Source organism: Phaethon aethereus (genome assembly GCF_964289735.1).
Source record: "Phaethon aethereus genome assembly, chromosome: 2".
Lineage (NCBI taxonomy): Eukaryota > Metazoa > Chordata > Aves > Phaethontiformes > Phaethontidae > Phaethon > Phaethon aethereus.
In genome coordinates, this window is record NC_138582.1 from 69,730,115 (window position 1) to 69,743,947 (window position 13,833).

General features: G+C 40.2%; 1 protein-coding gene across 1 annotated transcript in view; it reads right to left on the reverse strand.

The window, feature by feature from the left end:
- Positions 1-13,833, reverse strand: part of CTNNAL1 (catenin alpha like 1) — a gene marked incomplete at its 3' end in the record, with an annotated part of 64,114 nt that overhangs the window by 18,776 nt on the left and 31,505 nt on the right. The window contains exons 4-8 of the mRNA XM_082015375.1: positions 9,689-9,808; positions 5,607-5,696; positions 5,126-5,296; positions 4,342-4,542; positions 772-858 (exon numbers count right to left, since the gene is read on the reverse strand). Coding sequence (XP_081871501.1) covers positions 772-858; positions 4,342-4,542; positions 5,126-5,296; positions 5,607-5,696; positions 9,689-9,808 — 669 coding nt within the window. The remainder of the gene's footprint in view (positions 1-771; positions 859-4,341; positions 4,543-5,125; positions 5,297-5,606; positions 5,697-9,688; positions 9,809-13,833) is intronic.

A 13,833-nucleotide genomic window follows, 5' to 3' on the forward strand; every position in this document is an offset into this window, starting at 1 on the left:
CTGTAGTCTAGTATTGAAACCCTCACTGTCCTTAGTCTTCATGTCTCCATCTGTTTAAAGCAACAATAATATGAAGCAGTTGAAAACATATCTGAATGCTTTGCAAATATTTTGGAAGCTGCCAGAAACCAGTGATTTGGCTCCAATCTGTGGAACAGACAAGACACCAATGCTATCTGTCCACAGCAGAGGAAGGACCCTGATCAGAAAGTGCAGTCCATCCCACGTTCCAAATGAGACCGCAATCTCGTACGTGTATGTAAGGTGACACTCAGCACGCTTGCATTTAGGAAAAGAATGATTTGCAACAAGCACATACACAGCTGCTAACTGTCTAGAAAAATACCTGAGTATAAGGCACCGTCATAACACATTTCTGCTATCGAAATCAACAGGTTAAGTACAAACAGCAGATGTAACTTATTCATTTAAGCACACACTAACAAGAAAAACTACCTAAAACAGTGATGCATTCCTTTATATTTAAAGTAACTACTATATACACAGTACTTATTTCCAAACACTCTTCTCTTTCTATTGTTATCAGAGTCAGCAAAGAGCCTATGTATCCAAAAGATTTCTCATTAGTTATAAGGACAGACACAGAAGATGACTGCCTATTAGCTCCATGATCTATTTCTGATTTAGCTACTCTTGTCTATAAAAAGATAGTAGCCTTTTTGGGTACAGGATCCTATTTTACAACTTCACATAGAAGAAGTAAGAAATTCAAGTTCTTATTCAATTTACGCTTGCTTAAACTAGACTTACCTCTCTTTTAAGTTCATTCATGCACTGGCACGTTTTTAAAATGGCTACTTCCAAGTCTTCCAGGAGATCCTTTGTTTTCTGGTTTTGCTACAAGCCAAACAAAGCGACCAACAAAACATTACACAAAACCCCATCAAATCCCACCTTCACATCATGTGTCGTTACATCAAGTTGCTTTAGAAAATAGCTTTTCTTTCTAGATGTAATGTTTTCATTTGCACATCCTGTGTATGCTTTACTTGAAAAATTCTTTTACAGAAACATTTATCACCAAATCAAATTTAAAAATAATAGTGATGAAAGCTAATTAGCTGTTTCTCTTCAACAGGAATGATTTCTGAACCTCACTGTGCTTTTTTCAGGAAAAGGACTTCCTTAAGCTTTACAACTTCCAAAATTCTTTCTGTCTAAACATCCTAAAGTTGAGCAACAGTTTAAGGGTTTGTTTTTTTTTTTTTTAATATAGCCTTTTAAAATAAAGTGGCACCTAAAACATTATACCAAATGTTCTATATTGAATTACAAGAAGGTTACTTAAAGCATCCTTGTAAGACTTTAGGTCATTATCTAATTTAAACAAGTACAGTAGCTAATAACATTTGTTGAGGTAGCTTCAAGACAGAGCTCCCACTTCTCCAAATAGGGCCTATCTATGGAATAACCCAAATGTCAAGAGACACACACTAGGAAAAGAGCTATGTAGCAATGATTTTGCATTCTCCTCTGTAATATACTGGAAACAGTTATCCTAGGTGGGACCATTAGCATGGCCATAGCTACAAGAACATTAGCCCCTCAGAGTCTAAATTAACATAAACATGCAGACACACACACAGACACAAAAATGTGTGGAGGTATAGACACCCCCCCCCTTTTATTTAAAGGAAAAAACCCCATCCAAGACAGTATGATCATTTCCTCAGGTATTCTTACCTGCTCTAAGTCTCAAAGCTACCTGTCCCTCAAATTTAATGCATTTCTTTAAGTAATTTGTGTAAGAGTGTAACATCACAAAATCATTTTTAACACAAGGAGCATAATGTTTTACACTCACTAGAATGACCTTTTTATTTCTTTTACTTATTTAATGTACACATTTTTGCTCCTTCTATGTGTAACTTTTTTTTTTTTTAAACACAAGTGAGAAAATTTCCTCACCAAAATAAGGTTATAGGAAAACCTAAGACACCACAGTAGCTTGTGATCTTATGAGCTCGAACATACACTGGATGGATTTCAGAAACATTTAAAATTCAGTCAACAGCATTAGATTTTCTGTTGTGCTCCAGTTAGTTTTCATTAACATACAATAATACAAATAAGAGCAGATCAGTGATGTCAGTCTAATTTAGACTTGACCTAGGTTATAAAACACTTCTGTTTTAAAATACAGTCTTCAATGAAGACTCACAGTTATTATGTTTGCTAAAAGGAAGTATGGTGAGTGGCAAGGGAGATAACTGGGCACCCTAATAGCTCTACAGATCCCCTAGTTCATGTATCCTAAAGGCACGATAATTTAGTTTTTTAAAATCAGCAATCCCACTTGAATTGCATTAAGTCCCTCAGAAAATATTCACCCTTCGACAAAGCTGCTGAGCTGAAACTAAAAAGCCACCGCAGCTAGGCTGGGTTATTTATTAATGAAAATACTTAATGCAAAGGCACACGTGCACGCCCAAATATTTTCATGGATCATAGAATCATAGAATAGTTTGGGTTGGAAGGGACCTTTAAAGGTCATCTAGTCCAACCTCCTTCAACGAGCAGGGACATCTTCAACCCAATCAGATTGCTCAGAGCCCCGTCCAACCTGACCTTCAGTGTTCCCAGGGATGGGGCATCTACCACCTCTCTGGGCATATACACGCATAGTCTTGTACGAGGCTCTCATTTCTATCATTTAAAATGTGGCATGTAAATTATCTAGAGCTGACCAGTTTCCACCAGTAACAGAGCTTAGAAATACCCAAGTGTACTGGTTTTGGCTGGGATAGAATTAGTTTTCTTCACAGTAGCTAGTATGGGGCTGTGCTTTAGATTTGTGCTGAAAACAGTGTTGATAATACAGGGATATTTTAGTTACTGCTAAGCAGGGCTTACACAGAGGCAAGCCTTTTTCTGCTTCTCTCTCCATCCCACCAGTGAGTGGGCCTGAGGGTGCACAAGAAGCTGGGAGGGGACACAGCTGGTACAGTGACCCCAACTGACCAAAGGGATATTCCATACCATATGATGTCATGCTCAGTATATAAAGCCGAGGGAAGAAGCAAGAAAGGGGAGTCAATCCATCACATTTGGAGTGATGGCGTCTTTCTTCCCAAGTAACCATTACATGTGATCGAGCCCTGCTTCCCTGGAGATGGCTGAACACCTGCCTGCCCATGGGAAGTGGTGAATTAATTCCTAGTTTTGCTTTGCTTGTGCGTGCAGCTTTTTCTTTGCCTATTAAACTGTCTTTATCTCGACCCACAAAATTTCACACTTTTACCCTTCTGATTCTCTGGGTATCCCCATCCCCATTCTGGATGGGGACATCCCACTGCAGGGGAGTGAGCAGCTGTGTGGGGCTTGCCTGCCTGCCAGGGCTGACCCCCAACACCAAGCCAAACACAGTTTTAGTTTCTTATAGTTATGGTATTCTATGCAATTAATAACCTACATGTGTCATCTTTGTTGTAACAACAGTCTATGTTATCAATAAGATGTATACGCTCTGCAAGCTGCACTGCTGCATTAAGAACACCTGACTGCACCATTTGATTCAAAGAGGAGGAACAAAAATGCTTTCTCATAAGTAATACACTCAGTTAAGCAAGTGTCCGATACTAGTACTCATCTGCCGTATTTCAGAGTGTTGATAAGATTCTGTGTTATACGCTTCCCCAGAAACAAGACCAAAATCAAGACAGCATCAAAAACAGAAACAGCATTTTCCATCTCTGCTTTTCCTCTCCCTTTTGCACGTATCTACAATCACCTTCAAGGAACAAGATTACACAAATGACAGAGGGAGACTTAATCTGTTGCTTCTTTAAAAATGAAAACTATTGTCATTTAGATCTTCTAAAAAGGACAAACAACAATTCCCAGTAAGTCTTAATGTCTCTTTTCTCTCTCTCTACAAGATCAAAAAAGAGAGTTGCTTTTTTAGAATATTTCCCTTTTCAATAGCTTAAGTATTTTCAATATTGTGTTGAAAAAAAGAAACTGTGGTCACTGCCACGGGATCATCTGAAGTACCCAACCAGGAGACCTCACTTTTTAAGGCTGTGCAATGATACTTCTGTTCACCGCCTTCTTTCCACTTACGGCTTCATGAAAATTAGGCTACCAACACTAGTAGCATAATTTAGCCATCAAGAATTCACTGAAGCAATACCACCAGGGCAGGGAGAGGACAGAACGTACTGAAGCTGCAGAAGCACAGAACAAACTCTGGCTTCTTTGATCAGTTCTCGCTATGAGGAATACATGCAGTTCTTTCTTCCTAGATCTGAAGAAACACTGCATTAAAAATTTCTTTCCAAAGTAGAGGTGAAAAGATTTACTTTGCTAAAAAGCTCTTACAGCTTGCATCCACACTGAAACCAGCTGCTCTAGTTCCATTTTAGCCTGTTTAGACAGCTCCAAAATGTGTTCTCTGTGCTCATGACTGGTATAGGCAGAGTCTGTGAAGTCCTCCATATGTTCCAGGATAACTTCCAGCATTGTTGAAAGGTTCTCTTTTGAGAGAAAATAAAGATTCTCACGAAGACCCTCCACCTTATTCTGAAAAAGAAGCATGTAAGTTCCTTGAGAATGTATGTGGTTATACAGTTGTGATGCAAATGTAGATCAAAGTGACAGCCTCCAAAGAAATGAGACATGGTTGTTCATTAACTGTTCTTAACTGAGTATGAAACTTAGAAGAGCCTTTATCAGGAAAACATAGCATTACTCAGAATATAAAGATTTACCTCTACTTATTCTTTACTTTTACACCCTTTAGCACACCTTCTGATACTTGCCATCTCCTCCTGGATCAGAATGCATTCAGAGCAATAATGTTTTGTTGAGGTGATGCCTTGAACATTGAAAAAGCTTAAGTACCAGGATATTGGTCACAACTTCATTAAAATAGTTCTTGTTGAAGAATTCTTGCTTCGTAATTGGCTAGTATCTTTAAAACTGCACACCTCTTGTGTGCAGAGAATCTGACCTTTTGTCAGATTCACTAACATTTTTGGACAGTTATTTAAGTTACACTACTGAAAAGACGCAGCTCCATCATTTCGAATTTTTTTTTTTTCCAGAATTCTAGTTTTGAGGTAATATATTAGGCTGTAGAAAACAATACTATTTCTATTCTTACCTTGAATTCTTTGATGCCAGAATATATACTGATAGGGGCCATTTCATTTTCTCCGTTTGGTCTAGAATCAGTTACAATTTCTATTACCTGTTCCAAAGCTAATCTCATACGATGAAAGACTCCATCTTTGTTTATACGAGCAGATTCACAGTCTGGATGCCTCAGACAAGTCTTTTTAAAGAAAGCAAAGTAAGCATTATGAAAGAGTACACATGCAGTATAGCAAAATGAATGCTTCCTGCTAAGGCAAGTCTAAAGAATGTGTTAGAATATGATAAATTATTTGTGTTAAACTCCTATTGTGCTAAGTAGAATTCATAGTGTTACTCAGAATATAAAGATTTTTCTCTACTTATTCTTTGCTCTTACACCTTTTAGCATGAAGTTTACAGAGGGGCTGAGAAAGAAGAGTCAGCTCTCCCGCCAGATACCATACTCTCTGATTTATCCAAGTTGTGTAAGAGCACGCATACTCACTCACCTTTGAAGCAGTTAGGAGCATCATGGTGCACTTCTCAAGAACAGCCCTAGACGCTGCCATTCTAGCCTTTTTCTTCTCATCCTTCAAATCCTAAACACCAAAAGAAAAAATGACCTGAATACTACACAATATCTAAAATGTTAACTGCTTGCGAGACGGGAAAAAAAGAAACTCTCTTGCAGATGGATGGGTTGTGAGATAGCTTCTTTATGTCTGACAACTGCTATTTTCAGCATAACTCATGATCTAGAACTTGCTTTTCAGACAGATTTTAATTTATGCATTTATTCTTAGCTCTATTCAATTCAGATTTCAAAGAAGGAAGATCTCAGAGATACAGAGTGTTATGTAAACTGCCACTAATTTTGCTAACTTTATCACATAGCATTATTCATAAAACAGAAAAATGAGGGGAAAAAATACTTAACTAAAACTATTTTCTGTAATGGGGGAGGGTAAGGCAGAAACAGAGAACACCAGCTTTTCACTGTACTGCAGTGAAGAAAATATAAAATAAATCTTTTGTCTACTTGAGTGTTATATTTACTGTATATCAGTAATAAAGAAAGTCTTAGCAGGCTAAAAAAGCAATTCCTCTGTAGAAAGGAATTGAGTATATGAACTTCTCAAGAACTTTCCAGAGAGAGGGATGTACCTGCAAAACTAAACTATACCCACAGAAAAGTTCATCAAAAGGGAAGAATATTTAGAGTCCAAATTGAGATGGGAAAAGAGACGGAAGAGGGCAAGACATTAAACCCTTACCATGTAAGGGGTTTAACAAGAGGAAGAATTTACAAAACTACAACTAAGATCTTCTCAAAGCTAACAAAGATAGCTCAGTGCTACTTGAGTGTTAAACAGGCAACTTAATAGGACCAGCTGAAAAGGGAACAGTTTACAGGATGGAATTAATCCTAATTTACTCTAAATTAGCAAGCCCACCCCCCCAGCAACAACCCAGATAAATCACTGCTGCAGTCCTTTTTGAGATTTTTATAAAAATCTCATTTAGCAACTACAGAAAATCTTTAAGATCAGGATCCCCACATTTAAACCAAACCAAAAAAAAACCCACCACAGCTCTTGTCTGAAATTCTGACATTACATTCTGATAAATCTGACCATACTCAAGAGTTTCTGGCATACTTACTATAATTATACTAAGGAAAAATACCTTCACGGATGTTTCCTCCCAATACAACTAACAATGCCACATAGCAGCCTACACACTGTAAAGTGAGCATATCAAGAAAGTCCTGACACAATTTAAAAAGTACTAATGAAACACTCTTTCAAAGACTGTCAAGTAGGGGAGAGTCAAAGACCAGTTAACACTGAAAACCAAAAATAGTTGAAAAGAATATCACTTACTAGTAATGCACCTTTCTCTTTCCTAGGAACAACTGCTATGAATATTTCAGGGTAAAATAAAGAGAGTTCATTTCCAAGCATGTATTTCCTTTAATTATATGTAGCTGTCCTGGTTTCTGCTGGAATAGAGTTAATCTTCTTCCTGATTGCTGGTACAGTGCTGTGTTTTGGATTTGGGATGAAAATAACGTTGATAACGTGCTGATGTTTTTAGTTGTTGCTAAGCAGTCAAGGACTGTCTGGCTTTTCATGCTGGCCTGCCAGCAAGGAGGCTGCAGGTACACAGTAAACTGGGAGGGGACACAGACAGGACAGCTGACCCAGGCTATATTCCATACCATACGATGTTATGCTCAGTATATAAACCAGGGGAGTTGGCCAGAGAGGGTCCACAGCTTGGGAAGTAACTGGGCATTGGTCAGTGGGCGGTGAGCAACTGTGCCGTGCACCACTTGCTTTCTATATTCTTCTATCATTATTATCTTTATTACTATTCTCTTCCTTTTCTTTCCTATTAAGCTGTCTTTATCTCAACCCACAAGTTCTACCTTTTTTTTTTCTGATTCTCTCCCCCATCCCACTGGGGTGGGAGGAGTGAGCAAATGGCTGTGTGGTGGTTTCAGCTACCTGCCAGGTTAAACCACAACAGCAGCTTTTCCAGAACTGATTCTTTGATACTGAGCATGTACTTAGACTCAGAACACATCAGCAGTAAAAGGAGTGTGGCATGTGTTTTTAGCAAAGTTCTCCAATGTTTCAGCTGAAGGAGGCTGTGCACAAAAAGCTAAGTCTGTATGCATAAGGTTGGCTAATTGTTTATAAAAATTGAATTCTGAATTTTGCTGGTTATTAGGAACTGTGGCAGGTTGACCCTGGCTAGAAGCCAGGTACCCACCAAAGCGACTCCATCACTCCCCTCCTCAGCTGGGCAGGAGAGAGAGGATGTAACGAAAAGTCTTGTGGGTCAAGATAAGGACAGGGACAGATCAGTCAGCAATTACTGTCACAGGCAAAACAGACTTAATTGAAAAAACACAACAACCAGCTTTATTTATTACAAGTCAAATCCGAGTAGGATAATGAGAAATAAAAACTAAATCTTAACACACCTTCCCCCCACCCCTCCCTTCTTCCCGGGCTCAACTTCACTCCCAATTTCTCTCTCTCCTCCCCCCGAGCAGCGCAGAGGGGGAATGGGGGCTGTGGTCAGTTCATCACACGCTGTCTCTGCCGCTCCTTCCCCCTCAGGGGAGGCTCCTCACACTCTGCCCTGCTCCAGCCTGGGGTCCCTCCCACGGGAGACAGTCCTCCATGAACTGCTCCCACGTGGGTCCTTCCCACAGGCTGCAGTTCTTCACGAGCTGCCCCAGCCTGGGTCCCCCCACGGGTGCCGTCCTTCAGGAACAGGCGGCTCCACCCTGGGTCCCCCGCAGGGTCACAAGTCCTGCCCGCAACCCTGCTCCAGCCGGGGCTCCTCTCCCCACGGGTCCCCACAGGCCCTGCCAGGAGCTGGCTCCAGTGTGAGCTGCCCACGGGGTCACGGCCTCCTTCGGGCAACCCCCTGCTGCGGCGTGGGGCCCTCCCCAGGTGCAGGTGGAGATCTGCTCCCCCGTGGAGCTCCATGGCTGCAGGGGCACAGCCGGCCTCACCAGGCTCTTCCCCAGGGGCTGCCGGGGAACCTCTGCTCCGGCGCCTGGAGCCCCTCCTGCCCCTCCTGCTGCCCTGGCCGGGGGGGCTGCAGGGCTGCTGCTCCCACACCTTCTCACTCCTCTCTTCTCTGGCTGCAGTTGCACAGGTCTTTTTCTCGCCTCCTTAACCCCGTCACCCCAGAGGCGCTGCCACCGTCGCTGATGGGCTCGGCCTTGGCCAGTGGTGGGTCCATCTTGGAGCCGGCTGGCGTTGGCTCTGTCGGACATGGAGGAAGCTTCTGGCAGCTTCTCACAGAAGACACTCCTGCAGCCCAACTGCCACCAAAATCTTGCTGTGCAAACCCAATACAGAGACCCTGTGTATCTATATCAGACCCTGGTTCAATTCTGAATGGATGATTTGATTGCCAAGGGGAAGGAACTACAGCTCATAGCAGAAGTCTTAAGCCTCAGCAAACCTTTTATTTACATGGAAGTAGCAGCAAAAAGCTTCCTGCATGAATGAAAGGTTTTGAATGAGTAGCTGCATGCAAGAAGTAAAAAACCATTACCCCGACATAAGAAAGTTTTGACCTAAACCTATAAAAATATTCCAGAATAACTAAAAAACAAAAAACCAAACAAATAGTTTATCAGGATCTAAAGATTTCATGTTTGGAGTTTTCTAAAATAATTACTCTGCTTTCAAATTCCTTCGTTATGTGCAAACACCAAATGCTTTTGTCAAGTAACAACAGACAAATTCTCTACCAGAGTAATAAGCCAGAAAAGTTAGAGCCAAGAGACAGTGATTGAAGCCAAAGGACATCTCAAATAACATGCACCCAGGCTTCTGAAGATAGACAGATCAAACAATGCAGTGATATTTCTCAGGCTGAGCTTTAAAAATCAAAAGATGGCCTTTGACTGGAAGAAGGAGAAGTGGTTAGGTTTCAGAGATAGGACATCAGCAATTGTTTTGTTTTGTAAGTTAATCATCCCAGAAGAACCCAAATCTTCCAGTGAATCAGATGAATATGATAGCTTACAACATCTCTCACAGCTTTTATTAATACTTACATTTTGCCTATCTCCAGTTAAATGGGCAAACTCTACCATTTCATTTCCGAACTGGCTGAATATTTGTACAAACTCCTGGAAACTACTGACTTTTTCTAGCTGTTCCATTGTTGCAAGAACCTGCAAGAGAAGGGAAAATACTGTAGATTATCAAGATGCTAAACAAAAACATTATTACCAAACTAGGAATATTATTTGCAGACACTTCTAAATGGTGTTGTTTAAAATGTACATATTTTGTCACTATTTAAGCATTAATAACTCAAAAGCTGGAAATCAAGTCTTCATTTTGAATGAGTCATTTGTTGCCAACCCTTACAAACCATTTTCCTCACTCTTCCCAATATCTAGAGTAACAGTATTACAGGATTCAGTTTCCAGATTTAGGAAAATTATCTTTACAGTAATATTAAATTTAAAAACATAAGCACTTGAAATTAAGATACAGATTATATCCCTGTGTTGTAACTCTCATTTTCAAAGTTCAATTTCAGATGCATAATTTTCATAGTTTAAAACCACATTTGCACAGTCAGACAGGTGTTTTAATGGCAGTGTGCCTTAAAAAAAAGGCAACGGCATTCCACAAAAGAAAACAAAAAAAGTTAGAAATTAGTTAATATATAGTTTTATATTTTCTATAACAACTTACTCTAACTCTGAAGATTTTTATTAGCTCTATATAAAACAAAGAACTAAATAAGACCAAGTTGTACAAGCTCTTACTCAAGATACATAAGAGCATGCAAAAATCAGCAGTTTTTATAACATTCTGCAAAAATTATCATATACCTTATAAATTACTGAAGCTACCCTGCTGAAGTCACTACAATATGGTTTATAACAGAGATTAACATTAGGGTTTTTCAGGTTAGAGGTATAGCTGCTAAGCCCAAAGTGATCTTTCAAATCCCCTAAATTTCTTCAGAAGGGAAGACAGTCAAAGCAGTTCTTTCAGACTGGAGACGAGATACTGCATAAAAAGTCAACAAACTGTACTTGAAAGGGAGAAACTTCAACTTATTTTTCCTTTCCTATGCCAAAAGTGTCTTCCCCGCAACTAAAAAGCAGTCTACATACCTGATCACGACAACTACCCCTTCCCTGCAACCCAGGAAAATCCTCCTAGAAGCACCCGTTCTTTTGTAACAGAGCAACTGCTAAATCACACAGCGATAATCTATGTAAAGCAAATATTTCACTAAACCCTGTGAGTACTGTGGAACTAATATCATGCAATATTAGATTGCAGTATCTGCCTGAGCATCTTACGTTATGGAGCCAGCTCTACAAAGGCTGCAGAAACAGGAACTTTCATGACTCTGGTGTTGATGCATGAGCAGGGCTGGGGTATAAGGGACTTGGAAGGAAGCTGCACAAAGATGAAGGTGTGAAAACAGCAGTACAAGACTGGAAGAAGCAGAGAACCACATGACTGAGAAAGTGAGGATGTAGAAAAGTGAATGTGGACAACAGAGAAAACGTTAAGAAGTTACGGTCCAACTTCCTCTTCTAAGAAATGATAAAAAAATAATAGTAATTATGCTCAATCATTCTTGGTTTAATCAAGTATAGCACTTCATGAGTATGGTCTTGGTTGCAAGCAACTCTGTTACAGTTACCCTAGAGCAAGTGTTTCTGTCATGACAAATCTCTTGTCAAATAAAAATTTCAGTGGAAGCACACGCATTTCCATTTCAACTAACAATTCTAGACATTCCAGGCAGAGCTGACATTCCAAGAAGCTACACACAAAGAGAAACCGTACTGACAGCTCTAAATTTGTCTAAAGCTTATTCAAGAAGCTGTTAAAATGCAAAATACGTGTGAAGTCTTCATCATTTCTCATTTTGAACTTTTTTCAACATGAAACACACAGATGCATTTTTAAATTCAAGGTTAAAAATACGTATCAAAAAGGCTTTAAGTTCCTGTTTAATATCGAAATTAGAACTTAGTTATTACACAGCTACTGCTGCACTAGGAATATTGTCTTTCAGACGGCAGTCATAGGCTGACATCACTTCAGGGCACATCCATATTTTGATCCAAGCTGCATAGTGCAGCAACACCCCCGCTATCTGTCACTTCCCTATTCATTGTCCTGGCACTCCTAACCTGACTGATGACAGTAAGCGGAGCAAGACTTTAAGCTCACTGATGCAGTGACTACGCCTGGTGAACAGTGAAACAAATTCTGTAAGGTAGGAAAGACGCGGGCAGGGACTTCAGAAATGCACACAATCTAAGAACACAGAGATCGTCTATATGGTGCAGAGGATGCAGAAGCAGGAACAACATCATCAGGATCATCAGCCAGAGGTTAGGTTTTGGAGCAGATCACTGTTCCAGGAGACCTCAATCACTTCATCAGTCTATGAGATTGGACTTCCAACCACTAAGCTATTCTTCTGTCCTTTGTCCTTGGTTGACTTAACTACTCTTGATTCATATGAGGAAGACAGGAACAACAATGAAAATTAAGGCGTTCAGACAGAGGCAGCAAGCAAACTGGCACTAAAAGTTTACCACTGGGCATTCAGTCTCTAAGATGAAAATGCAGCTGAGATCTTCTGGAACAGTGACCCACTCTAAAAAGCCAGCAGCTGCTCCAGTTAGCAGTACTGATGATCCTGCTTCCTTCCTTTCCGTCCTCTACGCCGTATTATACTACACTGTCTCTGAGTATTTGTGTGCACTTCTTCAAGTCCCTGCCCACATCATCCCTCTACCACAATATTTCTTACAGGAAGAACTGCTTTGCTATCCATCATAACAGTGTCTGACACACTTTTCAGGAGCATACTCTATAAATATCTTATAAATGTCTGTATAAGACACCATCATTTGTTTAATTTGGTCCTAGAGATGTGAATTGCCCTACTGGTACCATAAACAAAAGGTGATATTCTCAAACACATGTAAGACTATGTCTAGAAAGGAGAATGCAGTAAAAGAGTGGTCAAGCATTGGAACAGGCTGCCCAGGGAGGTGATGGAGTCACCATCACTGGAAGTGTTCAAAAAACGTGTGCATGTGGCGCTTCAGGACATGGTTTAGGGGGCATGGTGGTGTTGGGTTAACGGTTGGACTTGATGATCTCGAAGGTCCTTTCCAACCTTAATGATTCTGTGATTCTGTGAAAACCCAGAAGACCACCAAGCCTAGGGTGACTATGGCAATCAGACACACTCACTCTGGAAAATGAGACTTCATTTTAAATACCTTCAAAATTAAATCCTGCATCTCTGCCTACTTTATTCATATCACTGTATATATGACAATAGTTTCACATATATTTAAGACTATCATAAACCATGTTCTGCTGCTGAAAGGATACAACCCTTCATGATACAGGTACTTACACAATTGCTCTGTAGCCTAAATATGTGTTAACACCAGCCACTTTTGGAAATGTAAATTAAATCAGATCACTGCATGGCTGCAGACGAGGGCAGAAGAAGAGTCCAGGAAAGGCAGACAAAGTCATTAAATGCACCATTCTGGTCTCCAGTGCAAGAAAAAGACCACAGCTGCAACTAACTTCAACAAATTAGTATCGATAAAACTGCTGCCACCTTCACCAACCACTGGGAGAAGAAAAGGGCACTGAGACAGCAAACCAGTGCTGCTAAGTCTAAGGCAGACTGAAGCAGGTACTACCATAGTTTTTGAATCCTAGACTTAATTAAGTGTCTTGGATCTAGAAGATGCAAAATAGAGACCAGCATGTCTGGAAAGCAAACTGGGACAAAGGAAGAGAGAGAGCACAAGGAGCCAAGAAAGGAAAGAGAGGCTCTGCTGTGGATTATGAGTTGAAAGTTAATGGAAAAACCCAGGCCCTATCAGGCTCTCATTTTTCAAACATGAGGCTTTTCTATTTTTGTTTTAGCACACTGGGGGAGAACAAAAAAGAAAGAATATCCTACAGTGAAGACAGTGCAGCACATGAAATAGATTACATTTGAGGTTAAATGGGCCTTCATACATTATTTAAATCAACGAAGTAGTTTCAAGCTAAGTTTCAAGACGTAAGTTAAACTGCACAAAAAACTTTTCATCTCTAAGCCTCACTTCACTAGCACAGACTTTTATCATCATTCCCTCCTGCTTTTTGCCTTAGACACATTCATAACGCTCTCCTT